The following is a 25,158-nucleotide window of genomic DNA, read 5'->3' as shown; positions in this document are numbered from 1 at the left end:
TGTGTAGCATTTTCTCCCCAAAGGTTGTTTGCAACAAATTCTTTGGTAAGGAAGAAAAGGAAAATAGGGTAGTGACAAACAGCACAAAGTGAATGACAAATAGGGGGAGTTATCACTGCTTTTTGGAGCTAAATAATGTACAGTATGTATGTACAGTGGGGCAAAAAAGTATTTAGTCAGCCACCGATTGTGCAAGTTCTCCCACTTAAAATGATGACAGAGGTCTGTAATTTTCATCATAGGTACACTTCAACTGTGAGAGACAGAATGTGAAAAGAAAAATCCAGGAATTCACATTGTAGGAATTTTAGATATTTTATTTATAAATTATGGTGAAAAATAAGTATTTGGTCAACCATTCAAAGTTCTCACTGATGGAAGGAGGTTTTGGCTCAAAATCTCACGATACATGGCCCCATTCATTCTTTCCTTAACACGGATCAATCGTCCTGTCCCCTTAGCAGAAAAACAGCCCCAAAGCCTGATGTTTCCACCCCCATGCTTCACAGTAGGTCTGGTGTTCTTGGGATGCAACTCAGTATTCTTCTTCCTCCAAACACGACGAGTTGAGTTTATACTAAAATGGATACATGGATGATACAGCAGAGGTTTGGGAAAATGTCATGTGGTCAGATGAAACCAAAATAGAACTTTTTGGTATAAACTCAGCTTGTCGTGTTTGGAAGAAGAACAATACTGAGTTGCTTCCCAAGAACACCATACCTACTGTGAAGCATGGGGGTGGAAACATCATGCTTTGGGGCTGTTTTTCTGCTAAAGGGACAGGACGATTGATCCGTGTTAAGGAAAGAATGAATGGGGCCATGTATCGTGAGATTTTGAGCCAAAACCTTCCATCAGTGAGAGCTTTGAATGGTTGACCAAATACTTATTTTCCACCATAAATTACAAATAAATTCTTTATAATTCCTACAATGTGAATTCCTGGATTTTTTTTTCACATTCTGTCTCTCACACTTGAAGTGTACTTATGATGAAAATTACAGACCTCTGTCATCATTTTTAAGTGGGAGAAGTTGCAGAATCGGTGGCTGACTAAAAGCTTTTTTGCCCCACTGTAGGACAAGATCATCTTTATATTTATTGTGCACACTGCAACAATTGAAATTTAAGTAAGATTAAATATCTCAAATAAGGGTGATATTTGCTTATTTTTTTTCTGATAAAATAATTCTTCTCACTAAACAGATTTTATGTTAGTGTTTTACTTGTTTTAAGGGTTTTGATCCGAAATGATCTCAGTAAGTAAGATATTACAGCTTGTTGCTGAGATTTTATGACCTATTTTGAGTAAAACATGCTTGAAATTAGAATATCAACTGTTGCAAAGCTGTATCATCAACACTCACAAGTATAAAACTACCTTTTTAAAGTAATAATTTATTACTTCAAGCATGAAAAAGAAAATCATGATGGTGAGCGCAAATCATTATGTCAAGATAATGGCGCTAGCGTTTACTTATTTAAGAATATGTTTAAACATATTGAGCAAAAAAAGTTCAAATTTTTTTGTCTACCGAAAAAAGTGCAATTGTTATTCATGAGAATATACTTATTTTAAGGTATTTTTGGGTTCATTGAGGTTAGCTAATTTTACTTGTTCTGGAAAGTCCTGACAATCCACATTTTGTTGTTCAATTGGCAGATAATTTTGCTTAGTTCAAGTAAAATGCCCCTAATTTTTGATTTTTTTTTCTTGTTTTTGAACACTGGCTTTTTGCAATAAAGTACTGTACTATAAAATATTTTTTAGTTTATACCTTTGACACTCGTGGATTTTCTTGCTGTCTTTAACAGGAGCTTGAGGAGAACTACCAGAGAGCCTACTCTGAGGCCCTGACGGCTTTTGGCAACGGCGCTCTGTTTGTTGAGAAGTTCATTGAAAAACCAAGACACATTGAAGTGCAGATCCTTGGTAAGTGCGTTCGCTGACCTCCGCGCCAATTGACTGCTGTTCATTGCCTCGAGACAAGACATAAAGGACGTCATTGGATTCATTATAGGAAAATAAACTACTGAGATTTATTTTGCAGATACACAAGTTAACAATTTGATAATGGCATGTTTTGGTCCTTACATTTTGTGAATGCATGGTGTCCTGGAGCTTTCTGTTTGGCCATATCTGTAGGACATTTGAATTTAGGTTACACAAACAGAAAATACTTTCTCCAAGCTTTTAATTGGCAAGTATCTACACTATATTGCCAAAAGTATTTGGCCACCTGGCTTGACGCACATATAAGTGCCATCCCATTCCTAACCCATAGGGTTTAATATGATGTCGGTCCACTTTTTGCAGTTATTACAGCTTCAGCTCTTCTGGAAACGCTGTCCACAAGGTTGCGGAGTGTTTTTATAAGTATTTTCAACCATTCTTACAAAAGTGCATTGGTGAGGTCACACACTGATGTTGGTCGAGAAGGCCTGGCTCTCGGCCTCCGTTCTAATTCATCCCAACGGTGTTATATCGGGTAAAGGTCAGGACTCTGTGCAGGCCAGTCAAGTTCGTCCACACCAGACTGTGTCATCCATGTCTTCATGGACCTTGCTTTGTGCACTGGTGCAACAGTTATGTTGAAATAGGACGGAGCCTGCTCCAAACTGTTCCCACAAGGTTGGGAGCATGGAATTGTCCAAAATGTTTTGGTATCCTGGAGCATTGAAAGTTCCTTTCAGTGGAACTAAGGGGCCAAGCCCAACTCTTGAAAAACAACCTCACACCATAATTCCTCCACCACCAAATTTCACACTCGGCACAATGCAGTCCAAATTGTACCGTTCTCCTGGCAACCTGCAAACCCAGACTGGTCCATCAGATTGCCAGATGGAAAAGCGTGATTCATCACTCTAGAGAAGGCGTCTCCATTGCTCTAGAGCAGGGGTCACCAAACTTTTTGAAACCCAGAGCTACTTCTTGGGTACTGAATAATGCAAAGGGTTACCAGTTTGATACACACTTAAATAAATTGCTAGAAATAGCCAAGTTGCTCAATTTAGCTTTAACTCTATGTTATCAATAATATTTAATGTTATTTATCTTTGTGGATACACTGATCATCTTAATGATTTCTCACAATAAATATATATTTTTGATGACATGTTTTAACTAGGTTAAAATTCCACCTGCACCTAGTTAGAATATATAACAAATTGGACCAAGCTATATTTCTAACAAAGACAAATCATTATTTCTTCTAGATTTTCCAGAACAAAAAAATTAAAAGAAATTCAAAAGACTTTGAAATAAGATTTGAATTTGATTTTACAGATTTTCTAGATTTGCCAGAATATATTTTTTGAATTTTAATCATAATAAGTTTGAAGAAATATTTCACAAATATTTTTCGTCGAAAAAACAGAAGCTAAAATGAAGAATTAAATTAAAACGTATTTATTATTCTTTACAATAAAAAATATAAATATACTTAAACATTGATTCAAATTGTCAGGAAAGAAGAGGAAGGAATTTAAATATATGTGTTTAAAAATCCCTAAAATCATTTTTAAGGTTTTATTTTTTGTTTAAATTTGTCTTTCTGAAAGTTATAAGAAGCAACATAAAAAAAATAAATGAATTTATTTAAACAAGTGAAGACCAAGTCTTTAAAATATTTTCTTGGATTTTCGAATTCTACTTAAGTTTTCTCTCTTTTAGAATTAAAAATGTCGAGCAAAGCGAGACCAGCTTGCTAGTAAATAAATACAATGTAAAAAATAGAGGCAGCTCACTGGTAAGTGCTGCTATTTGAGCTATTTTTAGAACAGGCCAGCGGGCGACTCATTTGGTCCTTACGGGCTACCTGGTGCCCGCGGGCACCGCTTTGGTGACCCCTGCTCTAGAGTCCAGTGGCGACGTGCATTACAGCAATGCATCCCACGCTTTGCATTGGACTTGGTAATGTATGGCTTTGATCTAGCTGTTCGGCCATGGGAACCCATTCCATGAAGCTCTCTGCGTACTGTACGTGGGCTAATTGGAAGGTCACATGAAGTTTGGACCTCTTTGCATTATGCGCTTCAGCATCCGCTGACTCCTCTCTGTCAGTTTACGTGGCCTACTACTTGGTGGCTGAGTTGCTGTTGTTCCCAAACTCCTCCATTTTCTTATAATAAAGCCGACAGTTGACTTTGGAATATTTGGGAGCGAGGAAATTTCATGACTGGATTTGTTACACAGGTGGCATCCTATGACAGTTCCACGCTGGAAATCACAGAGCGGCCCATTCTTTCACAAAAGTTTGTAGAAACACTCTCCATGCTTATGTGCTTGATTTTATACAGCTGTGGCCAAGTGATTAGGAAACCTGATTCTGATCATTTGGATAGGTGGCCAAATACTTTTGGCAATATAGTGTATTTAAAATCAGGAGTTATAGCGCCACCTGTTGCATTCTTTTTTTTTTTTTTTTTAACATGTCCTGTCCAGGTTATTTGTCTTTAAATCTAGTTTTCAGCACCATTCTCACTCTGTGGTTTGTGTCTCTCTGCAGGGGACAAGTATGGTAATGTCATCCACCTCTATGAGAGAGACTGCTCCATTCAGCGGCGGCACCAAAAGGTGACAGACATTTGTTTTCCTCTGTGACACACATTAGCAGAATGACACTTTTAAGCAGCCTGCTTATTAAAAAAACTAGGTTTTTGTCTTTAATGAGCATCCAATTATGCGACATATTCATTTTGGAGTCGATTACGATAATAAAGATGGCAGGCCTGTGTGTCGTAGGTGCCATGAGTCGCAGGGCTCAGAAGATAATCCCGCAATAAAAACAAAAAAAACAAAAGTCCTAATGCCGTTATCAGCGTTTGCAGCGCTTATATAATTCTTCAGCAAATCAACTTGGCTTGTGGAATGATCTTGGAATTAATTCTCCTTCATTAGGCAGTGCATTGCTTTTAGATTGTATTCCAATTAGTGTGACAATGCAGTAGAGCACAATTACCCAACATCTGACTCAGGCATGTTGCAGCAAACTAGCAAATTGTCATCGCAACCCTTCTATCCGTTTAAACCACTTTATCAATCAATCAATCAATCAATCAATGTTTATTTATATAGCCCTAAATCACAAGTGTCTCAAAGGGCTGCACAACCTACAACGACCATCCTTGGTTCAGAGCCCACATAAGGGAAAGGAAAATCTCACAACCCAGTGGGATGTCAATGAGAAACCTTGGAGAGGACCGCAGATGTGGGTGACCCCCCTCCTCTAGGGGAGACCGGGTGCAATGGGCGTCGAGTGAGTCTAACATTATATTGTGAAAGTCCAGTACGTACTGGATCTAACATAATAGTGAGAGTCCAGTCCATGGTGGGGGCCAGCAGGAGACCATCCCGAGCGGAGACGGGTCAGCAGTGCAGAGATGTCCCAAACCGATTCACAGGCGAGTGGTCCACCCCGGGTCCCGACTCTGGACAGCCAGCACTTTATCCATGGCCACAGGACCTGTGCCCCCCCCTTCCACAAGGGGGGGCACAAAGAAAAGAAACGGCAGATCAACTGGTCTAAAAAGGGGGTCTATTTAAAGCAGGGGTCTCAGACAACTGGCCCGTTATTTTGAAGCCCCCATCTTAATATAAAAGTTTAATGTTAGTGCAGCCCACAGGTTTTATATGATTGGTGCTTGACAGCATTGTGTGCGGAGCTGAAGGAGTCTACCAATCACTGTGTGGTATATGGCTCTACAGGGCGGAAGGAACATTGACTTCACTTGCGTGATGCAAGCAGAGAAACCTTTTGCCGCTTTTCCACTAGAACCACACGCGCTCCTCCTACCTCGCTTGCTCGCCCGCATGCTCGCTCTCTCTCTGTCACTGTGTGTGTCCCTCTCTCTCGCTCCCTCCCCCTGGCGCCGCTGTAATAGTCGAGCGGTCCGGTAGCTTCCATTTCATTTCATTCCGCCGAAGGACCGAGCGACAATCCAAAACTGTGGTGAACCGGACCCTAGGGCTGATACTCCGACAGAGTCACTGGGTGAATCGGATGTGTAGCACATAAGTCGTGACGTTAGCCCGTTCGGGGCTAATTGTGCTTCCGTAACTGTAAACTCCATCGCGTGCTCATAACCATATTCTAGCTGTTGACATGGCGACATACAACCTTCACTGAAGCTACCGCGCATACGCGTCACCACTGTTGCATGCTGGGTAGCGTAGTTCTTATATTCCCTAGCTCAGTGGTTCTCCAATGGGGTTACGCGTACCCCTGGGGGTACATGAAGGTATGCCAAGGGGTACGGGAGATTTTTTTTAAAAATTTTTAAAAATAGCAACAATTCAAAAATCCTTTATAAATACATTTATTGAATAATACTTCAACAAAATATGAATGTAAGTTCATAAACTGTGAAAAGAAATGCAACAATGCAATATTCAGTGTTGACAGCTAGATTTTTTGTGGACATATTCCGCAAATATTGATGTCTTTTTTGTGAAGAAATATTTAGAATTAAGTTCATGAATCCAGATAACAATTGTGAATTGTGAATTATATTTATATAGCGCTTTTCTCGAGTGACTCAAAGGGCTTTACATAGTGAAACCCAATATCTAAGTTACATTTAAACCAGTGTGGGTGGCACTGGGAGCAGGTGGGTAAAGTGTCTTGCCCAAGGACACAACGGCAGTGACTAGGATGGCGGAAGCGGGAATCGAACCTGCAACCCTCGAGTTGCTGGCACGGCCACTCTACCAACCGAGCTATGCCGCCCCAGTTCAAAAATCCTTTATAAATATATTTATTGAATAATACTTCAACAAAATATGAATGTAAGTTCATAAACTGTGAAAAGAAATGCAACAATGCAATATTCAGTGTTGACAGCTAGATTTTTTGTGGACATGTTCCATAAGTATTGATGTGAAAGATTTCTTTTTTAGTGAAGAAAGGTTTAGAATCAAGTTCATGAATCCAGATGGATCTCTATTACAATTTCCAAAGAGGGCACTTTAAGTTGATTACTTCTATGTGTAGAAATCTTTATTTATAATTGAATCACTTGTTTATTTTTCAACAAGTTTTTAGTTGTTTTTATATCTTTTTTTCCAAATAGTTCAAGAAAGACCACTACAAATGAGCAATATTTTGCACTGTTATACAATTTAATAAATCAGAAACTGATGACATAGTGCTGTATTTTACTTCTTTATCCCATTTTTTCGACCAAAAATGCCTTTATCTGATCAGGGCAGGGGTAGGGAACCTATGGCTCTAGAGCCAGATGTGGCTGTTTTGATGACTGCACCTGGCTCTCAGATAAATCCTAGCTGACAATGCTTAACACGATAAGTAATGAATAATTCCGCTGGTAATCACAGTGTTAAAAATAACAATCAAATTATAAAACATTCTCATGCATTTTATTCCAACCATCCGTTTTCTACCGCACCTGTTCAAGATGTCGCATTAATGGTAAAAAGTATTATATTTATTGTTGGTTAACTTTAGAATAACAATGCTATTAAAAAGAATAAGAGACTTACTATACTGTTGGTCTTACTTAAAAATTAACGCATTTAGTTGTACTCAATGTTAAAAAATATTATGTGGCTCTCATGGAAATAAATTTGGAAATATTTGGCTTTCATGGCTCCCTCAGTCAAAAAGGTTACCGACCCCTGGATTAGAGGTACTTGAAGTAAAAAAATGTTCACGGGGGTACATCACTGAAAAAAGTTTGAGAACCACTGCCCCAGCTCATAATATCACAGTAAGTATGTGTATTCATTGTTGCTGTCTGGATTAATCTAATTATTGTTATTACCTATGACAGATTTATTTACTTAATTTTCTTTTTGTTCATTTATATTTAGATTTTATTTTATGTTGAAAGTAAAAATCAAGACATTTAAAAAAATTTTTTTATGAAAACTTTTCTTGTGGCCCAGCCTCACCCAGACTCTGCATCCAGTGCCCCCCAGGCAAATTGAGTTTGAGACCCCTGATTTAAAGGCTAGAGGATACGAATGAGTTTTAACAGGGTATCCGCGGATCCTTAAAAAGTCTTAAATTCATGTGTCTAAAATTAAGGCCTTAAAAAGTATTAAATTAATTAGAAATTCCTAAGATGGTCTTAAATTCAGTACTCAGTGGTCTTAAATTGTCGGGCCAGTTTTTTTTTTTTTTTCTTTCGGTGCACGTCTGAGTAAAAGTTACGGCACGTCTTTGAATAAAAGTGAGTGATTTCAGTGTCAGTTGCGTGCATAGTCAGGTCGCGCGCAGACTCCTTCCTTTCTTCCTCGCGTCCCGCCTTTCAGTCAGCATGGGGAAATTTTTTCGAGCGTTGGCTGGAGTACAGCCGGTTTAAAAGCTGGCTTAAGCCTGTTGCCAATCCCGAGGAGGCCAGGTGCATACTTTGCAAGAGGGATTTCAAACCTGGCACCATGGGAATTAGAGCGGTCGAACCGCACTGCATGTGCGGTAAGCATAAAATCGTGGCAGAGAGCCAAAAACAAACACCGGGCATCTCTCAGTTCTGCGTGGGTCCAGCGCCAACGCCCCCCCAGCTAGCACCAACTGCCGCTAGCAGCACTGACCTGACACTAATCTTCGGCGGTACAGCAACATTACAATCCGAGGTGTTATGGATCTTGCACACTGTGGTGAAGCATTAATCCTACACCTCAAATGACGGGATTGGCGATCTTTTTCGTGTGATGTTTCCTGATTCTCAGGTTGCTATAACATTTTCCTGCGGAAAGGATAAAACAGCATATATTACGAGACACGGATTAGCACCTCACATCCAAAACCTGCTCTTCGACCAAGTCAACGAGTCTCTGTATGTGTTAATGAAATGTAATTTATTTTTACCCTCACCTCGGTTATTATGTTTTTACTGGCGTTTGTGTTGGTTTGTTTGTTTTGGATGTGAAAGTTTTTGGATCCCTCAAGATTTTTGATAAGCTGTTTGGCAGAGTGGTGCTTATCAGTTTGTTTATTAATAAACATACAAAAAGTAAACTTGACTGATTGTCATTGAGGTTGTAGTACAGTGGGATCCCCAACCATCGCTTATATTTATAGATTTTTTTTTTTTTTTTTTCGGTCTTAAATTTCATTCAAGGTGGCATTAAAAAGGCCTTAAAAGTCTTAAATTTGACTTGCTGAAACCTGCAGATACCCTGTTTAAGATAGGACTTAAAACTTGACTTAAGATGGGGACGGCGTGGCGAAGTTGGTAGAGTGGCCATGCTGGCATTCTGAGGGTTGCTGGTTCAATCCCCACCTTCTACCATCCTAGTCACGTCCGTTGTGTCCTTGGGCAAGACACTTCACCCTTGCTCCTGATGGGGCCTGGTGAGCGCCTTGCATGGCAGCTCCCGCCATCAGTGTGTGAATGGGTGAATGTGGAAATACTGTCAAAGCGCTTAGGGCTCCTTAAAAAGGGGTAGAAAAGCGCTATACAAGTACAACCCATTTATCCTTTAAATGCTTCTGAGGTAGCGTCACTAACTGTTACCGGGAGGGCTATCCAGACTAATGGAGCCTGAATAGAAAACGTTCTATAGCCCTAATATTTTTTTGGGGGGCTCTGAGAATCACTAATAAGCTGGAGTTCTTTGAATGCAGGGACATATGGTACAATACAATCGGCAAGATATGATGGAGCTAGACCATGTAGTATTTTATATGTAAGTAGTAAAACCTTGAAGTCACATCTTAAGTGCACAGGAAGCCAGTGCAGGTGAGCCAGTATAGGTATACATGTAGGTATATATGTATATAGGTTATACAGTATAGGCGTGATATGATCAAACTTTCTTGTTCTTGTCAAAAGTCTATCAGCCACATTTTGTACCAACTGTAATCTTTTAATGCTAGACATGGGGAGACCCAAAAATAATACGTTATAGTAATCAAGACGAGGCGTAACAAACGCATGGATAATGATCTCAGCGTCACTAGTGGACAAAATGGAACAAATTTTAGCGACATTACGGAGATGAAAGAATGTGTGACTCAAACGAGAGAGTTGGGTCAAAGATAATACCCAGATTCTTTACCGAGTCGCCTTGTGTAATGAACATGTGTCAGCTGTGTTTGGAAACACTTGAATCAACGTCTAGATGTTAATCATGTGTTTAAGGGCTTGCTCTACTCGTGTAAAAGCTACTGCGTGACTTGGTCTGCCTTTTGCCCTAAATCTAATGGATATATTTCTCTCTCACTCAGAAGAGTTGCCTGTTGGAAGAGATTAGGAATGATGCAGTGCTGATGGGATATTTTAGTCTCTTTGATTTAGAAGTGAAATTCATACCTTTTTAAGAGTTTTTTTGTTCAAATGACAGGAAGCGACACGATGAGATGGAAAACATGCATCGACTTCCTACTGTGGCTTCTTCTTTATTTATCAGATGCTTTTAGATTGAAATAGTAAAGGGATTATACTTTTATAGCATTTTCTACTTTCAAGGTGCTCAAGCGTTTTGACGCTATTTCCACATTCACTTTCCATCCGTCCATTTTCTACCGCTTGTCCCTCTCACGGTCATAGGTGGGGCCTTGGGCGGGGGTAGGGCTGGAGCCTATCCCAGGCCTGGACATAAACACACTAGGGCCAGTTTAGTACCCTATTCTCCTCCTGAATTGAATTCCGATATTTATTTATTATTTATTCACTGTTCTGTTACAGAAAACTAGAAAATAGGATAAGATTGCTATGTATGAAAAGAGGTAGTATTAAATAAGCTCAGCTTCTCCCTACTCCATGCTTTAATGAAACAACTTGAAATATGTGATGCATTACGTTGTATGCATTTTCGAAACAAACTGAACTGAACAGATACCTTAAAGGTCTACTGTAACCCACTACTACCGACCTCACAGTCTGATAGTTTATATATCAATGATGAAATCTTAACATTGCAACACATGCCAATACGGCCGGTTTTGTTTTCTAAATTAAGATTTTTAAATTTCGCGCTGAAGTATCATGCTCAAACGTCGCAGTATTATGCGACGTTTGAGCATGATACTTCATGCGTGATGTCACGCGTGCGCGTGACATCACGCATTGTAGAGGAAATTTTGTTCCAGCACGGTTCACAGCTATAAGTTGTCACTTTTCATCGCATAATTCCACAGTATTATGGACATCTGTGTTGCTGAATCTTTTGCAATTTGTTCAATGAATAATGAAGACGTCAAAGAAGAAAGCTGTTGGTGGGAAGCGGTGTATTGCGGCCGCCTTTAGCAACACAAACACAGCCGGTGTTTCATTGTTTACATTCCCAAAAGATGACGGTGAAGCTTTACACACACAAAATACAGTGTATTATGCAGCGATCGTTTCGAAAGATCGTGTTTCAAAGAGGGTCCCTTGGGAAGGGCAGAGATGGGCATCGCCACCACCCGTCGACTGGTGCTGAAGAAAGGTGCAGGGCCGACCTTCAGGTTGTACAGTACGACCATATAATCTCACTAAAACACTAGTAACACAATAAGTAGATAAGGGATTTTATAGAATTATTCTAGCAAATGTTTCTAATAACATCTGAATCGCTCCCACTGTATAGTATCTTTTTTTTCTTTTTCTAGTCCTTCACTCTCACTTTCCTCATCCACGAATCTTTCATCCTCGCTCAAATTAATGGGGAAATCGTCGCTTTCTCGGTCCTAATCGCTCACGTTGCTGGTGGCCATGATTGTAAATAATGTTCAGATGTGAGGAGCTCCACAACCCGTGACGTCACGCGCTTATCGTCTGCTACTTCCGGTACAGGCAAGGCTTTTTTATTAGCGACCAAAAGTTGCAAACTTCGTCGATGTTCTCTACTAAATCCTTTCAGCAAAAATATGGCAGTATCGCGAAATGATCAAGTATGACACATAGAATGGACCTGCTATCCCCGTTTAAATAAGAACATCTCATTTCAGTAGGCCTTTAAGGCAGTAATATTCAACTAAATTGTTTAGGGAGCCACATTTTCAGAAAGCTAACTGGTTGTACTTGGTTTTATTTTGTATATTTGGGAGAATCAGCGTCCTCTACAGCAGGGGTCCCCAACCTTTTTTGCACTGGCGACCGGTTTAATGTAGGTATTATTTTCACGGACTGGCCTTAAATGTAGCAAATAAGTGCATGAAAAATGAATACATAAAAAAATCCCCATAATGTTGAATTAGTGGGAGCCCATGGTCTTTTCCCTTTGCAAAAAAGGTCTCTGTAGACTTTTGTTTTTTACTCATTTTTGCTAGAAGTAGTAGTTTTTTTGGGCTTTAGTATCTAATGGGTTATAGGTGATACATCACATTCAAGGACAAGAGCATGGATATATAATAAAGCTAGAAATACTTGCCATTAGATCCAATAGATTTGTGTGAATTTTTATATCCATTCCAAAAGTTATGTATTTATATTTTGTGCAAAATTTCATACGTAGATACACTGTTAGCTTTTTTTCGTCCAATTTTCAATGTGTAAATACATTTGTTTTTGCTAACTACTTGTGTAATAGGACTATTTGCAATAATACCAGCACTTTAACTTACTAGGCCTTCATCACAATTATGATATGCAATAATTTAGCACTTCTCCAAGTGCCTAACTACTATGGTCACTTTGTTACTGATCTGACCTGATCTTAGGTCATCAACCTGCTGCGGACTGCAGGTGGAACCTATTTTTTTTCTGCGATTTGGCACCTTTACATTTTATATGTTTATTAATGTGTATTTTCCCATGTTACGAAGATGAAACAAATATAGCAAATGGCGACTTCCTATCAGGAGTTTTATGATATATCTATGAACAAGCTTATTGGTGGGTCTTGTAGGACTGGCGAAAGTTAAGTCGGAGAAAATGCGGCCCGGTCTCTGTGCGGCCAGGTAGCAAATGCGTCACGGACCGAAGGTATGGGTCCACTGCTGTAAAGTAGATTTTTAATTGTGGTCTATTTATTTTGTCAGAGGTACAGAAGCGCGCTGCTGCTTTTTTTTCAAAGAGCTAGTCAGAGATCATACTGTATCTATGACAGCACTCTGAAGTGTTTTTAAAAATCTGCAGCAAAAACATCTGTATCTCCCAAGTTTTTTGACCAGAACTAGCAGGCCACCAGTTGACGAGACTGAAAGGTGAAAAAGAGTGGACCTAAAATGGAAACTTGAACACGTGAAGAAGTTGAATCCATTGCGACTGCCTGCATCTGAAGTAAACAAGCTACAGAAACACCTTACTTACAAACATGACGTTATGCCAAAACAAATTGTAACTGGCAGAATAAAGAGGACGTACAGGGGAGCCTTGAGGAACGCCTCAGTTATGTAAATCACAAGTTTGGACCTAACTGTTTAATATTTGCGAGCGAGTTTGAAATGTCAATGCAAGGATCTGCCAATGTGTTTACAGTGGTCCAAGTTCCTCTATGCAACAGGAACACTTGAGAACTTTTAGGAATTTGCTGCACAAATGTTCGTCTTCCCGTTTTGAACTGAACCTGGCGGCCGGTATAGTATCATTCCTCGGACGGATTTTTTCCTGCGGGCCACCAGTTGAATGTTTTAATGGTATTTTTTGCATCAGGGGACAGGTTGATTGGCAACACTAAATTGTCCCGAGTGTGTGTGAATATTCTCTGTCTATCTGTGTTGGCTCTGCGAGGAGGTGGCAACTTGTCCAGGGTGTACCCCGCCGACCGCCCGTGTGCAGCTGAGATAGGTTCCAGCACCCCCTGCGACCCCAAATGGGACAAGGGGTAGAAAATGGATGGATGGATGGGTGGATGGTTTTAAAGACATGCACCTGGGGATTGGTTGATTGGCAACACTAAATGGTCCCTAGTGTGTGAATGTGGATCGGTGAGCAGTCGAGTGTGAATTGACTGGGATGAGAATCAGCTCCTCCAAGTCCGAGTCCTAATTCTCGCCCGGAAAAGGGTGGAGTGCCATTTCCGGGTCGGGGAGGAAATTTTGCCCCAAGTGGAGGAGTTAAAGTACCTCGGAGTCTTGTTCATGAGTGACGGAAGAGTGGACCGTGAGGTCGACAGATAGATAGTACTTTATTTACTCCGTCAGGAAAATTAAAATTTTCAGCACAATCCCATTCAAGGTCAGACAAACATTACAGGTAGACAGACCAGGATCGCTGACGGGTCTGCCGGCTTCCAGCGCCCCTTACAAAAAAGATGAGATACAGGTAAACAGGGGGAGGGGGGGCAAATACAGGATTAAAATTAAATTAAAAAAATGGTCTTAGCCTGGGCCCTGGAGAGGAGGTGCAGACTGAGGCCAAGGGAAAAAAACAACTCATAGCCATAGAACACACCCCTCTTACATGTGTGTAAGAGGGAAACATCAAAGAACACAGAGGACATTAAAGACATTAAAGCAGCATATACAACCAGACACTTCTACATACAGCTATGAATAAAAAGTCCATCCATCCATCCATCCATTTTCTAACGCTTATTCCCTTTCGGGGTTGCGGGGGGCGCTGGCGCCTATCTCAGCTGAATAAAAAGTAAAATAAATATATCCACTGTGGCGGCCTGTGCGGTGTTCCACACCATCGTCCGCTGGGGTGGAGGGAGCATGGCCAGAGACAGGAGCAGACCCAACAAAGCAACCAAGACAGCCGACTCCACTCTCGGCCAGTGTCCAGTCCGCATGGATGAGCGAGGATACGTCCAAGGTGACTGAGGTGTCCGACACCTGCTCACCCAGCCAAGACACCGCGAAGCCTCTCCGTCCCAGCGCTCAGTGCTAGCTCCGCAGCCCTGTCCCCTCATCCGCATCTCCTCCAATCCCTCCAAACCGACTCCGGTGTGGCAGATCCCCAGCAGCTTGTCTCCATGGCCAAAAGGCTCCCGGGAGGCAGATCCAGAAGTCCACAAAAAAAGCACTACATAGGTCACAAAAGGGCCACCCCTTCTCACACAGTCCCAAAGGGTCCCGGACCCAAGGGCAAGAAGATATAATAACACATGAAAACAAGAGGGAAACACAAAAGGATGACACAAGAGCACAGAGCTCCTGCCAACAGCAGCCACTACAGCAGCGCCATCTTGGGAAAAAAAAAAGGCGGATCGGTGCGGCGTCTTCAGTTATGCGGACGCTGTGTCGATCCGTTGTGGTGAAGAAGGAGCTGAGCCAGAAGGCAAAGCTCTCAATTTACCGGTCGATCTACGTTCCCATCCTCCCCTATGGTCATGAACTTTGGGTCATGACCGAAAGGACAAGATCACGTGTACAAGCGGCCGGAATTAGTTTCCTCTGCCGGGTGGCGGGGCTCTCCCTTAGAGATAGGGTGAGAAGCTCTGCCATCCGGGAGGAGGTCTGTGACGCGTTTCCTGCCGTCATCGTGTGGGGTACAGTGCCGATCGTTACAGGACGCATCATAGCAGGTTTGACTCTTGTTTATTCTTTCAATAAACATCGTTTCTTGCGAGTCTGTCGTGCCAATTTCTGACTCGCTGGCTCTTCCTGCTCGTCGCGGCCTTCCTTTCGGTGTCGGGGGACTGCGTCTGTTGCGGGGCTCATCTTGATCTGTGTCTCGCTCGTCGTGCTCGTGGTCGTTGGTTGCCGTCGTCTTCTCGCCTACTTCTGCCTCGAGTGTTCCTCCTTCACCCCCTTTATGCTGCAGCAGAAGATGCAGAGATTGAGCACAGGTGTGTCGCTTACGCACCTGACTTGGCTGGTTGCAGCATCGCTCAGAGTGTGTCCCGCCTCTACTCTCCGCCGCATACCCCGCCTCCTGGCCGGCATCTAGGGTAGGACCGCCGTCTGTCCTAACCCGCTGTCGGTTCGTCAGCGCCGCCTCTCCACAAGCTCAAAGTAAATCCGCTGCTCCTCCACATCGAGAGGAGCCAGATGAGGTGGTTCGGGCATCTGGTCAGGATGCCACCTAAACGCCTCCCTCGGGAGGTGTTTCGGGCACGTCCAAACGGTAGGAGGCCACGGGGAAGACCCAGGACACGTTGAGAAGACTATGTCTCCCGGCTGGCCTGTGAACGCCTCGGGATCCCCTGGGAGGAGCTGGACAAAGTGACTGGGGAGAGGGAAGTCTGGGCTTCTTCCCTGCTTAGGCTGCTGCCCCCGCGACCCGACTTTGGATAAGCCGAAGAAGATGGATGAATGTGTGAATGTGAGTGTGAATGTTGTCTATCTGTGTTGGCCCTGCGGTGAGGTGGTGATTTGTCCAGGGTGTACACCACCTTCCGCCCGAATGTATTACCACCTGCCACCCTAAACGGGACAAAGGAGTAGAAAATGGATGGGTGTATGGACTGAAACATATAAATGTGCATCATAATGTTAATATTCCTCTCACTGGTGCAATGCAATGAAAAGGTAGCTTGGCACTAACTGCTTGCTTTACAGGTGGTCGAGATCGCGCCGGCTTTCCAACTAGACCCTCACCTGAGAGACCGACTCCACTCGGACGCTGTCAACCTCGCCAAAATGGTATGTGTAATTTAATTTCCACCATCAATTGTGGGTCAGAAATGATATCTCTCCATATAAAATGTATAGAAATAGTTCAGTTCAAACAAGTACTTGAGTCTGCAGACCTTGCCTGGACCACTTCCTGATGTCAACTTGAGTGTTAAATATTGACATGGTAACAGAGAGGCATCACTTGTCTTACTCTTAATTCTTCAGTGAGCCTCGTTTATGGAAAAGGCGACAACTTATTATGTTTGACTTAAAGAGTAACTGCACTTTTTGGGAATTTTGCCTGTCGCTCCCATTCATTATGAGATACAAGAAGACAAAAGGTAGTTTCTTTTGCATTCTAACGTGTAAAATCGGTTCGTTCTCTGTGGCTAGCAATGCAGCTAATGAGAGCGATCAATTATTCCTCTAAATAACTTTAAAATTGCATTCAAAAACCATCGACAGTACTTAATTTATGTTCTGTAATCTGTATGTTAAACCACGCTGTAGCAACATTGTTATTGTAAGAGCCAATACAGAGTAAATCTTTTTCTAGCATAGTAACTCATCCGCATGCTTCAGTATTAGCCTTAAAAGCTAACTACGGCAAGAGATGAGGTAGCTTCCACAACACGAAACACGTTCGAGTTTGTAACGCCGAACGCTGCGATAAGACATTTGTACTGAAAAAACATGAACAATCATTTTACAGTATTTTTAAAGTGCGAGCCCACATTTCATGTTTTGTTTGTACACAGCTAGCCAGACAGGGTAAGTACTCTAGTTTTATCGTGATCGATATTAAAGTGACTCACCCAATGGACAGCTGTTCATCTTGTCCAGCTGGCCAAAGACGTTTCCTGTTGATTTTGGGTAAGCAATTCATTAATGTCCAAATAGCTCGGCTCCAAGTTCCACATTTATAGCGGCAACATTTGCTTTCACTTCACTCCGTCTCACTGTGCCGTTGTGCTCGCTTCTATAAGCAGCAGTATATTTAGCTACAAAAGTATGAGGTTGTGAATCCGCGTTTGTCCAGAAATAGTCGTCTTTGTTGTCTGTTACCAAGTATGCCTTGATTAGAACACACTAGGGTTGTACGGTATACCGGTATTAGCATAGTACAGCATTACTAATGAATCACATTCAGTACTATACCGCCTCTTAAAAAGTACCGATCCCCCCAACCCCATGTTCCCTGTCGTCGTCACGTCATGTCAATGTTGGTTTACGAGCAGACGAGCATGTTTAGCAGCGCGCCACCACTGAGTACAAACAGACAATGTTTGTAGACAGAAATGGGATAACGGACGCACTTTGGCTTAAAAACTAACGTTAAAGGTGAAGTTATAACGCTGAAACGCCCTCAGGAAGAGGTGCTTTAAAACATGGCTAGCTAGTTAGCGGCTAAACTCCATCCCCAGCCCGCATTGTTGTAGCTACTTCTAAATCACTAATCCTCGCCTCCATGGTGACAAACAAAGTAAGTTTCTTACACGTATCATCCCTGCAGGTCGAGGAATAGCTAAACATGTTTCACTACACACCATGGCTCACTGGCGTCAAAATGAAAACAAACGCCATTGGTGGATCTACACTTGACATCCACTGTAATGATACCTAGTACAGGAGCATATCTGGTTGATACTATTCTACTATTCTTTTGTTTGAAAAAAAATTACGTTATGTTTATAAACTTAGGAAATATGTCCCTGGACACATGAGGACTTTGAATATGACCAATGTATGATCCTGTAACTACTTGGTATTGGATTGATACCCAAATTTGTGGTAGCATCCAAAACTAATGTAAAGTATCAAACAACGGAAGAATAAGTGCTTATTACATTTTAACAGAGGTGTAGATAGAACATGTTAAAAGAGAAAGTAAGCAGATATTAACAGTAAATGAACAAGTAGATTGATAATTAATTTTCTACCACTTGTCCTTAATAATGTTGACAAAATAATAAAATGGAAAATGACACAATGTTTTACAGCTTATGTCAGCAGAGTAAATTCGTAGCCTTTGTGTGCTTATTTACTAATAAAAGACAAGTTGTCTTGTATGTTCATTATTTTTTTTAAGGACAAACTTGCAATAAGAAACATATGTTTAATGTACCCTAAGATTTTTTGTTAAAATAAAGCCAATAATGCAATTTTTTGTGGTGTGTATATAAAACGTTGCTTGAGGGTTTTGAAGTTGTTTTAGTGGTCTTTGAAGGCTACAGCGGTGATTCCCATTTTCTGCGTTTTTCAAGTGTTTTTTTTATTTTTTATAATCATGAACGATTGGCAAAATTCCACAAAAAAGTGAAGTTCCCCCTTGGCTTAAGGAGAAATGGCAGCCTGAGAACTGAAACGTTTTCTGACAAGGGCATTTTATCGTTTGTATTTAGTTCCTCCAAACAAAGTCCCACCACTTTTACTGGCTGAGGCGAAACAAGCGCCTCTGTTTGCCTGCACGCATTTCAAGAATATTAATGCATCCCCCAGACTTTTAACAGACTGAATACATTGACAAATTACATCACAGTGCCCTGACATTGTCCAAGAGTCGCTGTGACAGCATCGCTTAAAGAGGATTTGCTCACCAACTAACACGGACAGAGAAAAGCTTACGTAAGAGAACTCTCAAAGCAACCCCTCGTGTGACCCTTCTTCTCAAGCGCTCAACATTTTTTCGGCGCTTGTCGGTCTGCACACGAACCCCGCTCTGATCTCCTACCATTAAGTGCACTAGAAAGGACGGCGACTGACTTGGAAGGTCACGCCTCAGCTCGGCTGCCGCTCTTGAGAGCTCTTGGTTGCTTGAGAGCCAAAGATTGTTATCGTTTGGGGATGCTTGTGTACTGGCGCGAACACACATGCAAGTGTGTCGCCATTTTCGTGCCTGTATTTTATACATTCAACTTTATTAGTGCTTTCTTACGCATGGTGTATTATTTATATATGTACTGTAGCACGGTGGAGGAGGGGTCAGTGCGTCTGCCTCACAATACGAAGGTCCTGGGTAGTCCTGGGTTCAATCTCGGGCTCGGGATCTTTCTGTGTGGACTTTGCATGTTCTCCCCGTGAATGCGTGGGTTCTCTCCGGGTACTCCGGCTTCCTCCCACTTCCAAAGACATGCAATTTAGTGTTGATTGGCAACACTAAATTGTCCATAGTGTGTGAATGTTGTCTATCTGTGTTGGCCCTGCAATGAGGTAGCGACTTGTCCAGGCTGCCGCGCCTTCCACCCGATTGTAGCTGAGATAGGCACCAGCCCCCCCCGCCGCCCCAAAGGGAATAAGCGATAGAATATGTATTTATGTTGCAAAACAGTAACAGAATCAACGTTGTAATAGTTGTCAGGTTAGCATTGATTTTTTTTTCATTATACACAACAGTATGACAGAAGTCTTACACACACGAGTTTCACATCAATAGCCGAGTAGTGCAAGCAATATTTGAAAGTGCAACCAAAGTTTGATTAAAGGGTAACATTATCAAAATTTCAGAAGGGTTAAAAAACCAATAAAAATCAGTTCCCAGTGAGTTTTTTTTACTTTTCAAAGATTTTTTCTAAATTTTACCCATCCCGGAATATCGCTGAAAAAAGCTTTAAAGTGCCTGATTTTCGCTATCTGTGAGGCCACCGTCCATTTTCCTGTGATGTCATCCAGTGCAGGCAAGAATCCTGAACACTTCCGTTATGCTGAGGAGACCAGCATAAAGGAAACACTTATCTCTTGTGTTTTACTGCCGTCTACTGTTAAGACTTATTACACCATGTACCAAATAAAATAACTTTGAGGTGGGTAAGCTCAACCAAACCTATTGGATAGCACAGCAAGACATAGCGACATTAGCTCGGATTCAGACTCTGATTTCAACGGCTTAAGCGATTCAACAAATTACTAGGGGTGGGCAAATTAATGCGTTAATTACAAGTTAACTCATCAATCTATTAACGCCGACAATTATTTTATCGCGTATTTGCGTATGTTGTTTACATGCTTTTATTTTGTTAACGCCTTTTCTTATAAAGATGGCGGCGCCCGGACGGGCTTCGGCGTGGAGGGGCTGTTGGTAAAGATGGAACATTTGGCAAAAATACCGGACAATTCTGCAAATTTCATCGCTGGTTTACAGCGTGGTCACTCCGGGATCACTTACGACCGCCAGACAATTCTGGATGTGGATTGATCGGGCCGTTTTGGACTGAATGACGCGTGCTTGCTAGACCGGCTAGCTAGCATGGGAATACTTTGCCGGCTACATCCAGCGGCCTGTGAAGCAGCGGAGTAAATGTGTTGTCTGTCTATTTATGAATAATGCAGACGAGGAGTTTCTGCTGAGTTCTTAACGTTTGCTTCCAGGACGTGCATATCACAACATACAAGATGCCGTCATGGCGACACACAACCTTTACCGGGCTACCGCGCATGCTCGTCACTCCTGTTGCATGCTGGGTAGAGTAGTTCTTTTTTTCCCTGGCTCATAACGTCACAATATAGTACCATGTATATGATGCGTTCAGTTTATCAAAGCACCAAGCAAACAATCGGAAAATTCCCATCATATCAATTCGTAGATATGGTCATAATTATTTTAAGTGCACTACGCATGATAAACACAAAATTATTAATATTGCTACTACGGATAATTTAATCAAAAATTCCCTAAAATAGCCCACTACCTATAATATAGGTTTTTTAAACATAAGATCCCTGATAAAAAAAATGTTTCTGCTGTTACCTCAGAAATTGCCTGTTCGGATGTTATGATTGTGGCTCAGAGATTTGTATGTAGATTATATTTATTTTCCATAACAAACAGGATGACTTAAATACCCTGGCAGTGGAAATAAGCTTAAATGTTTGTATTTACATTTTTTGAGTTGATTTTCATAAAATATGCTATTTAACTGCTACTGTTTAACAAGTACTGATTTGAATTGTTTGCACAACAAACGCTTTTGTTCATGTGGGAGAATATTCCAATAAAGGTGCACTACACACTACTTTTGAATTCATTATTGGGCTTTGCGTATACAATGCAGTTAATTGCGATTAATCAGAGAAAAAGTGCGATTAACTTCGATTAAAATTTTTAATCGTTGCCCAGCCCTACAAATTACGCATGTATTGAAACGGATGGTTGGAGTATGGAGGCAGATAGCGAAAACGAAATTGAAGAAAAAACTGAAGCTATTGAGCGAATAGCTATTGATGCTATTCGGCCATGTCTGCCCTAGTATCGCCGGTAAAATGTGCAGGCCAAACGATCGTAAGCTTCGCATCTAGTGACACTGGATCAACTTTAATCCCTCGATTGGTAAGTGTTTGTTTGGCATTAAATGTGGGTGGAGGGAAACTTTGGATGCAAATATAGCTACAAATGTACATAAAGTTAGCCTAAATAGCATGTTAGCATCGATTAGCTGGCAGTCATGCCGCGACCAAATATGTCTGATTAGCACATAAGTCAATAACATCAACAAAACTCACCTTTGTGATTTCGTTGACTTTATCGTTGGAAATGCATCTGCAGGTTATCCATACATCTCTGTGCCATGTCTGCCTTAGCATCGCCGGTAAAATGTGCAGACACTCCGGCACATTCAATGGGGGTCTGGCGGCAGATTTCTTTGACTTTATCGTTGGAAATGCATCTGCTTTGAGTGTCGCAGGATATCCACACAATCTTGCCATCTCTGTAGTAGCATAGCTTTCGTCGGTAAAGTGTGTGGAACAAACGACTGACCATTTCGTCGGCTTTCCCCACACCCTAGTATTTTGAACAAATTTCGTCCAATTTCTTGCCACTTTCGCATCTTTGGGCCAGTGGTGCAACTTGAATCCCTCCCTGTTAGTGTTGTTACACCCTTCGACAACACACAGACGAGGCATGATGTCTCCAAGGTTACAGAAAATAGTCGAAAAAATGGAAAATAACAGAGCTGAGACCCGGTGTTTGTAATGTTTGAGAAAATGGCGGCTTTATTGACGTCACGTTCTGACGTCATCGCTCCGAGAGCGATAAATAGAAAGGCGTTTAATTCGCCAAAATTCACCCATTTAGAGTTTGGAAATCGGTTAAAAAAATATATGGGTTTTTTTCTGCAACATCAAGGTATATATTGACGCTTACATAGGTCTTGTAATAATGTTCCCCTTTAAGCTGCTGGATAGGGATGTGAATCTTAGAACTATAGGTTCAACAGGATTCTTAAATAAAAACGATTCTTGCAGTAAATTATTTTGTACCGTATTTTCCGGACCATAGGGTACACCGGATTTTAAAGCGCAATGCCGACGAATGGTCTATTTTTTATCTTTTTTCAATAATAAGGCGCACCGAATTATAGGGCGCATTAAAGAAGTTGTCCTATTATTATTTTTTTCTAAATGTAAAACACGTCCTTGTAGTCTACATAACATGTAATGGTGGTTCTTTGGTCAAAATGTTGCATGGATTTACAGATCATCTTCAAGCCGCTTTCTAAAAGTTGCTTCAGGATGCGCCATTTTGTGGGCGGTCTTATTTACGTGGCTCACCTTCGACGGCATCTTCTCCCCGTCATCTTTGTTATAGTGGTGTAGCGTGCAAGGACGGTAGTGAAAGAAGCTTCAAAAGATGGAGCTAACTGTTTGAATGACATTCATACTTATCTTAAATCAAAAACAGAGCAGTATGTTCTCATCTGGAATCCAAAACACTGAAAAGGTGTCCAGTGAAAAAACGTCCGACCGGAACTCTAATAAGTAAAGTTCTTGGGTGAATAATGTAAACTCATGGCGAGTGTACTGACAGATATAAGTAAGAATTTTACACAAATTTATATTAGAAATGGCAACAGCAGACGATGAACGCCAGATAACAAGAAGATAGAGAAAAAGTAGAAGCTTATCGACTACGGACTGCAAAGGCGGACATGCGCAATTTTTCAGGATTTATGCAGTCCCAAATAAAGATCAGCAGGTACTAGAAGGTAAGAAAAGTTACTTTTGTATAATATTGCGAAACCAAACGCCATATAATATGTCTTACCTACTTTAGGGGCGGCATGGCGTAGTGGGCAAAGCGGCCGTGCCCGAAACCTGAGGGTTGCAGGTTCGCTTCCCACCTATTGACATCCAAATCGCTGCCGTTGTGTCCTTGGGTAGGACACTTCACCCTTGCCCCCGGTGCCGCTCATACTGGTGAATGAATGATGAATGAATGATTGGTGGTGGTCGGAGGGGCCGTAGGCGCAAACTGGCAGCCACGCTTCAGTCAGTCTACCCCAGGGCAGCTGTGGCTACAGATGTAGCTTACCACCACCAGGTGTGAATGAATGATGGATTCCAACTTCTCTGTGAGCGCTTTGAGTATCCAACAATAGAAAAGCGCGATATAAATCTAATCCATTATTATTATTATTATTATTATTACCTTATAAACACACCATATTATTCCTGGTATATTGAAGCACATCAAACAGTGCAGCCTACACTTATATCTTATGTTTTACTGCCATCTACTGGTCACACTTATCATTACACCATGTACCAAATAAAATAGCTTTGAGGTGGGTAAGCTCAACCAAACTTATTCCTTTCATTAGGTGCACTGGGTTATAAGGCACACTGTCAAGTTTTGAGAGAAAAAAAAGGATTTTAAGTGCGCCTAATAGTCCGGAAAATACGCTATCTAAGTTTTTATGAAAACCTTCTCAAAATGGGTTACAGGTTACAAAAGCACCTGTTGGCTGTGGATTTATGATGTATACACTAAGCAAGTAAACGTGATAATGGCCTATATATATATATATATATATATATATATATATATATGTGTGTGTATATGTCTATATATATATAGACATATACAGGTGCTGTTCATATTATTAGAATATCATGAAAAAGTTGATTTATTTCAGTAATTATATTCAGAACGTGAAACTTACATATTATATCAATTCATTACACACACAGTGATTTATTTGAAATGTTTATTTCTTTAAATTTTGATGATTAGTACTGACAATTACTAAAAATCCCAAATTCAGTATCTCAGAAAATTTGAATATTAGTTATGACTAGTACCAAAAAAGATTTTTTTAGAAATGTGGGCCAACTGAAAAGTATGAACATGGAAAGTTTCAGCATGTACGGCAATCAATACTTAGTTGCAGCTCCTTTTGCCTGAATTGCTGCAGCAATACGGCGTGGCATGAAGTCGACCAGTCTGTTGCACTCCTCAGGTGTTATGAGAGCCCAGGTTGCTTTAATAGTGGCCTTCAGCTCTTCAGCATTGTTTCGTCTGGCATCTCGCATCTTCCGCTTCACAACACCCCATAGGTTTTCTATGGGGTTAAGGTCAGGTGAGTTTGCAGGCCAATCAAGAACAGGGATACCATGGTCCTTAAACCAGGTACTGGTAGATTTGGCACTGTGTGCAGGTGCCAAGTCATGTTGGAAAATGAAATCTTCACCTCCATAAAATTGGTCCACAGCAGGCAGCATAAAGTGTTCTAAAACTTCCTGGTAGACTGCTGCATTGACCCTAGACCTCAGGAAACACAGTGGACCAACACCAGCAGATGACATGGCACCCCAGACCATTACCGATTGTGGAAATTTGACACTGGACTTCAGGCAACGTGGATGCTGTGCCTCTCCTGTCTTCCTCCAGACTCTGGGACCTTGATTTCCAAAGGAGATACAAAATTTACTTTCATCTGAAAACATAACTTTGGACCACTCGGCAGCAGTCCAGTCCTTTTTGTCT

At 41.4% G+C, this 25,158-nt stretch overlaps 1 protein-coding gene across 1 annotated transcript in view; it reads left to right on the top strand.

Moving 5' to 3' along the window:
* The window catches only part of LOC133560789 (pyruvate carboxylase, mitochondrial-like), a 692,938-nt gene that overhangs the window by 101,549 nt on the left and 566,231 nt on the right, over positions 1-25,158 (top strand). The window contains exons 7-9 of the mRNA XM_061913719.1: positions 1,819-1,936; positions 4,512-4,579; positions 16,341-16,424. Of these exons, the coding sequence (XP_061769703.1) occupies positions 1,819-1,936; positions 4,512-4,579; positions 16,341-16,424 (270 nt within the window). The remainder of the gene's footprint in view (positions 1-1,818; positions 1,937-4,511; positions 4,580-16,340; positions 16,425-25,158) is intronic.

This window comes from Nerophis ophidion, linkage group LG10 (assembly GCF_033978795.1).
Source record: "Nerophis ophidion isolate RoL-2023_Sa linkage group LG10, RoL_Noph_v1.0, whole genome shotgun sequence".
In the NCBI taxonomy this organism is placed as follows: domain Eukaryota; kingdom Metazoa; phylum Chordata; class Actinopteri; order Syngnathiformes; family Syngnathidae; genus Nerophis; species Nerophis ophidion.
Note: the sequence above shows the minus strand (reverse complement) of the source record. Positions and strands in the feature narration are given on the sequence as shown.